This window comes from Ornithorhynchus anatinus, chromosome 10 (assembly GCF_004115215.2).
Source record: "Ornithorhynchus anatinus isolate Pmale09 chromosome 10, mOrnAna1.pri.v4, whole genome shotgun sequence".
Taxonomy (NCBI): domain Eukaryota; kingdom Metazoa; phylum Chordata; class Mammalia; order Monotremata; family Ornithorhynchidae; genus Ornithorhynchus; species Ornithorhynchus anatinus.
The window spans coordinates 36,529,462-36,535,736 of record NC_041737.1 but is presented as its reverse complement, the minus strand read 5'-3'; the positions used below and the strand labels follow the sequence as shown (position 1 = coordinate 36,535,736).

At 51.3% G+C, this 6,275-nt stretch overlaps 1 protein-coding gene across 1 annotated transcript; it reads left to right on the top strand.

The window, feature by feature from the left end:
• The first annotated feature begins 2,290 nt into the window (after positions 1–2,290).
• On the top strand, positions 2,291–4,836 carry SMIM30 (small integral membrane protein 30). Its single transcript, XM_029072729.2, has 3 exons — positions 2,291–2,329; positions 3,040–3,273; positions 4,026–4,836. Exons 1-3 carry the CDS (start codon positions 2,291–2,293, stop codon positions 4,236–4,238), a joined length of 486 nt encoding a protein of 161 aa, XP_028928562.2. The 3' UTR covers positions 4,239–4,836.
• Positions 4,837–6,275: the final 1,439 nt, after the last annotated feature.

Genomic DNA, 6,275 nt, shown 5'->3' with positions numbered 1-6,275 from the left:
GAGGAAACTGAGACCCGGGGGGCTAAGTGACACAGGAGACCAGTGGGGGAGCTGGTATTAGAATTTGTCTTTCCAGATTCCCAGTTCCATATTTTCTGATTCCATTGCCTTTGAACACAATATAAACATAAAATTAACAGAGATGTCTTGATTTTAAGCTCTTTGTGGGTGGGGAACGTGTCTGCCAACTCTGTTTTATTGTACTTTCCCAAGAGCTTAGTGTATTGCTCTGCAGACGGTAAGAACTCAGTAAATACTATTGATTGATTTATTTCTATGTCTGTCTTTCCCTATAGTGTAAATATTGGCCATCTTTCCCTATAGAGTAAGTATATTGGCTGGAAAGTATCTCATCCCATGCTTCTCTTGTACTTCCCAACTGCTTAAAACAGTGCACTGTACTCAGAGGGCACTTTTTTAATGGTATTATTTTAAGCACTTACAATATGCCATTGCTAAGCACTGTACTAAGGATTGAAACAGCTCTCGATACTGTGCAGCACAGAAAGTAATAATAATAATAATGTTGGTATTTGTTAAGGGCTTACTATGTGCAAAGCACTGTTCTAAGCACTGTATCTCCCCCAGCGCTTAGAACAGTGCTTGGCACAGTAAGCGCTTAACAAACACCACCATTATTCTTATAGAAGGGTCAGGGTGCTCGGGTCCCCTCCAAAAGTGCCCTGATTTGCAATCCTCCCATCTGCTCCTTAGCCTGCTACAAGACCCTGGTCAGTGAGTCAAAAAGGTCACTGTGGGCAGGGCATTCCACTGTTTACTGTTGAATTGTACTTTCCCAAGAGCTTGGTACCATGCTCTGCACAAAGTAAGCGCTCAGTAAAAACATTAGAATGAATGCTAAGCACCAGGGTGGATGCAATAGGATCAGGGGAGAAACAGGGTAATCAGGTTGTCCCACGTGAGACTCACAGTTAATCCCCATTTTACAGATGAGGTAACTGAGGCACAGAGAAGTTAAGTGACTTGCCCACAGTCACACAGCTGCCAAGTGGCAGAGCCGGAATTCGAACCCATGACCTCTGACTCCCAAGCCTGGGCTCTTTCCACTGAGCCACGCTTGACACTAAGCTGCAAAGCTGTGTGGACAGAAAAACACTGAAAACAGTAAACGTTGCTGAAGAGCTTCAGCACTTGAAGAACTATAATCTGATTTTTTTGAGGAACAGGTGATGGAATACAGGAGTGGACAGCGGGGGACTAGGGTTCTAATCCTAGTTCTGTGCTTGCTTCTCGTTCAGCCTTGGTAAAGTCATTTCACTTCTCTGTGTCTCTGTTTCCTCATCAGTAGGGAAGCAGCGTTGCTCAGTGGAGAGCAGTGTGGATCAGTGGAAAGAGCCCGGGCTTGGGAGACAGAGGTCATGGGTTCGAATCCCAGATCTGCCACTTAGCTGTGGGACTGTGGGCAAGTCACTTCACTTCTCTGTACCTCAGTTACCTCATCTGTAAAATGGGGATTAAGACTGTGAGCCTCATGTGGGACTAACCTGATTAGCCTGTATCTACCCCAGCGCTTAGAACAGTGCTCTGCACATAGTAAGCGCTTAACAAATACCAACATTATTAAAACCCTAATTAAAAACCTGTTCTCTCGCCCCTTAGACTCTGAGCCCGTGAGGGAAAGGGACCATCCGACCTGATCCTATTGCATCCACCCTGGTGCTTAGCATTCATTCTAATGTTTTTACTGAGCGCTTACTTTGTGCAGAGCATGGTACCAAGCTCTTGGGAAAGTACAATTCAACAGTAAACAGTGGAATGCCCTGCCCACAGTGACCTTTTTGACTCACTGACCAGGGTCTTGTAGCAGGCTAAGGAGCAGATGGGAGGATTGCAAATCAGGGCACTTTTGGAGGGGACCCGAGCACCCTGACCCTTCTATAAGAATAATGGTGGTGTTTGTTAAGCGCTTACTGTGCCAAGCACTGTTCTAAGCGCTGGGGGAGATACAAGGTTAGGTTGTCTCGTGTGGGGTTCACAGTCTTAATCCCCACCTGACTGATGAGGGAACTGAGGCCCAGAGAAGTGAAGTGACTTGCCCAACGTCACATAGCTGACAAGTGGCAGAGGCAGGATCCAAATCCACGACCTCTGACTCCCAAGCCTGGGCTCTTTCCACTAAGCCACGCTGCTTAGGTTCAAGGGCTTAACGCAGATCCTCTGCACACGGCGAACGTCCCATAAATGCCATTGATCGTCCTGCAGCAGGGGGGACTTGGGGAATTTGGGCTGGGAGACTCTTTGAAGATGGGCAGCTCCACAGGGGCCGGACATGGGCAGAAGCTCCTGTGGGCCAGCTCCCAGGATCGCGGTAAAGAGCGGGGGAAATCCCTGGGATCGCGCTGGACACAGTCAGTGCTGAATGCATGAATGCACGAATGAATGCGTGAATGCATGAATGAATGAGTGAATGCATGAATGCACGAATGAATGAACAAATGAATGCATGAATGAATGAATGAGTGAGTGAGTGAGTGAACGAATGAATGCATGAATGAATGAGTGAATGCATGAATGCACGAATGAATGAATGAATGAATGAACGAATGAATGCATGAATGAATGAATGAACGAATGAATGTATGAATAAACGAATGAAATGAATGCATGCATAAATGAATGAATGAGAATGAATGAATGCATGCATAAATGAATGAATGAGAATGAATGAATGCATGCATGAATAAACGAATGAATGCCTGAATAAACAAATGAATGCATGAATGAATGAGTGAATAAACGAATGAATGAATGCATGAATAAACGAATGAATGCATGAATGAATGAGTGAATAAGTGAATGAACGAATGAATGAGTGAATGAATGAATATATAAATGAATGAATGAATGTCTGCGTGAGTGAGTGAATGAGTGAATGAGTGAAGGCTGCGGGCGGTGCGTCGGCTCTCCCAGAGGAGAAGGGGCGGGGGCAGGGCATCCTGGGAATTGGAGGCGGTGGGGCTTCTGGGAGTTGTAGTGTGCGGAAGGGCTCCGTCTCCGGGCCGCTCTCTGTGACGTCAGGCCGGGCGGCCCCTCCCTCTCCCCCCCTCCTCCCCGCGCCTGCGCGCCGCCGTTACGGCTCCCTGTCCTCGGTGCGGGGGGCAGCTCGGGCCGGGCCCGCCACGCCCTGTCACGCCCCGGCCCGTCCCGTCCCATCCCGTCCCATCCCGTCCCCCCGCCGACGGCCGAGCTTGCAGCCCTCCGGTGGCTCCAACCCTCCGCCGAGCGCCGCGTCCCAGCCCCCCCGGCCCGCAGGTGAGACCGAAGCCAGCCCCGAGGGAGGGGGGGCCAGGGGACAGCGGGCACGTGACGCCCGCGCGCGGGGGGGGGAGGGGAGGGGGCGCGTGACTCCCGGGGGAGGGGGGAAGGAGGGAGAGCGGGGCACGTGACTCCCGCGCTCGGGTGGGGGGGGGAGGGGGAAGAGAGCGGGCACGTGACTCCGAGGCCCAGGCCCCCGGGGGGTCTTCAGAGGTGCGACGGACCCTTCCCCCATCACCCACCATCAATATTCATTCATTCGATAGTACTTATTGAGCGCTTACTATGTGCAGAGCACTGTACTAAGCGCTTGGGGGAGATACAGGGTCATCAGGTTGTCCCACGTGAGGCTCACAGTTAATTCCCATTTTACAGATGGGGTAACTGAGGCATAGAGAAGTGAAGTGACTTGCCCACAGTCCCACAGCTGACAAGTAGCAGATCCGGGATTCGAACCCATGACCTCTGACTCCCAAGCCCGGGCTCTTTCCACTGAGCTAAGAGACAGTCCCTGCCCATTGACGGGCTCACAGTCTAATTAAGTTTACAGTTTAAAGTTACAGTTTAACTCATTACCGTTTAACACTGTACTAAGCGCCTGGAATGGACAACTCGGCAACAGATAGAGACCACCTCTGCCCATCGACGGGCGTACCAATACCGTCATCGCCACCCGCTCAGGGGTCTGAGGTCAGAGGCCAGGACCCCGCCGCCCGTGTTTGTCAGCTGTCCGCCTCCTTTCTCTCCAGGTCCAGGTGGGACCCGCCCAGGACACCATGGCCTCGCCCAGGGTCTCGGCCGGGCTCCTGTTGGGCCTTGTTTCCCTGCTGCTGCCGCTGCCCGTGGTGGAAGCCGTCGAGGCTGGAGACGCTGTGGCCCTCCTGCTGGGCTTCTTCCTCAGCGTGACAGGCATCTGCGCCTGCCTAGGGGTCTATGCCAGGAGGAGAAACGAACAGCCGTGACTTGGAGGGGCCGCCCACCCCCGAACGAGGCCCGGCAACCCTCGGCGCCACCAAGGGAGAGGACCCGAAGGCCACCTCTACTGATCGACGCCGAAAACGGACGCCGGAGGGGCCCCGTCCTCAAGAGGAGATGTTGCCTTGAAAGGGAAGCGAGGTGGCTGACGTAGCCTCGGCCGAGGAAGGCCGTGTGCGGGATTAATAATGCCGACGGACGGCCCCCTCCCGCGGGCGGAGAAGCTGGCCGAACGGTTCCACGGCTTTCCCGGGGGGATGCGGCTGGAGAGCCGTGGTGATTTCCCAGCCGGGATCCCCGGGCGAGGAAAATGGATAGGCCCACCCAGTGTCTCTTTAGGAATGCCACGTTCTTTCTACAGCAATACACCCTCATTCCCGCTCCGCGAGGGGTGATGGGCATTTCCTCATTATTTTTATTACCCACATGTCTTCTCCGTTCCTAGGCCGGTTTAATCGCCCGTTCCGACCCTATCGAGTCAACTGCCTCTTTAGAGTTTCTATCGTCGTTTCTTCCTACGGACCTTAGGATGACGAATGCAGCGTATTATCCCTTTAAATAAAAGAACAGTTTAACCTTGTAAAAGGTCGCCAGGCCCTTCCTTAAATCGCTTACTATTCAGTGGGGATGGGAGTATAGGTCTTTGAGCAGCCCCTGGGTGTAGTCCGCTGAACCAAGCCCTTGGGGAAACTCAGCGGAAGCGTGAGACGTGTTCTTTTACCAGAGGGGGTCTTTGAGTTTAGTGGTCCAGGGCAGGTATAAGGATATTTACCGATCTGTAGAATAAGCTAAGCAGTCTTTTCTCGAGAATCTTATTGCACAAGGGCTGTGCTCACATTATTATCTGTTCATCTGCATTGGAGAGGGAAGGAAAATCCTTATCTTGAGTAACCTATTTGTGGGGAGGAGGGTCTTGGGTGAATTGGGAGTGGCATCTCGGGTGGTTATTTCGAGTTCCTGGTTGGAAGTTGGTCTGAGGGAAGTAGGGAAGGATGGAAACAGCTGAAATGGGGATCGCTTGCCTGGAGCCCAAACCTTGATGTGGGCCCTAGAACAAAAGAAGGGCAGGTAGCAAAGTGATCAGTGTGTCCACGTTAAAAGGACGCAATGTAGGCCCTTGGTCTGGGCCTCCACTCGGGTTAGGGGCAGCAGTCTGACTTTGGGAGGACAGGGCCGTAGGGCTGGACCTGGGAGAGGGTGTGTCTTGGGGGAAAGTGGCTCTGAGCAAAAACAGATGGAGAGGTGGGTATGCGTGCTTGTCTCTGAATAGATTCCTTTTGCTCGGGCAAAAGCGTCAACATTTGCCATTCAGGGATGCTGGGAAACGCCCCAAGATGGGGGTTTTCCTTTCACAGGAACCAAGCTGTGAAAGGTGCCGACCCACCCCATCGACACTCTTGCTAGAGCACCTCTCACTGCAAGCCTAAACAGATCCCTTAGGCTTGTGAGAAACTCAAACCTAAAAATACTCGCAGAATCACACTACATTAGACAGTAATTTAGTCACTCAGGCACGATTAAAAAATCGAAACGAGGTCACAGATTAACCGTATGTAACCGAAGACATTTTTTGCCGTTTGAAAGGGGGGGTCAGGAAACAGCACTGTTGGTCTGCTTGTATTTCGTAGCCAATAGAATAGGCTGATGGAGGTCAGAGTCTTAAGCCCTCGGTCCTGCTCCCAGCTCCATTCCCAGCTTTGGCTTTCTTGTTTGTGTATTTAAGTGTCCGCTGTTGAGGAAAGAATGAAAGTAATAGACGGAGGTCTCTGCCCAATCTAATGGAGAAGACGAGCAGACACAGATTGTCTCCATGCATTAGAAAGGAGAAGGGTAAAGCCTGGGCAGTGATAATGAAAGAAGAAAAACCATTTCATAATGAAGGGAAAAACAGTGTAAGATACTTCATGGAAGAAGCATTATGCAATGCAGGTGTTAAACCCCATAGGAAAGCAATCGCATCCGTTCTGTGGTGAAAAAAATCACCAGAGTTTTAAAAAAATCACTGAAAGATTGGGCATGACTTA

What these genes read in the sequence shown, in the direction of transcription:
- SMIM30 (XM_029072729.2), top strand. Translation starts at nt 2,291, where the DNA reads ATGGGCAGAAGCTCCTGTGGGCCAGCTCCCAGGATCGCG. An exon ending in GGCCAGCTCCCAGGATCGCG is followed by an intron (nt 2,330 to 3,039) that starts GTAAAGAGCGGG and finishes CTGTGACGTCAG; the next exon opens with GCCGGGCGGCCCCTCCCTCT. An exon ending in CCAGCCCCCCCGGCCCGCAG is followed by an intron (nt 3,274 to 4,025) that starts GTGAGACCGAAG and finishes CTTTCTCTCCAG; the next exon opens with GTCCAGGTGGGACCCGCCCA.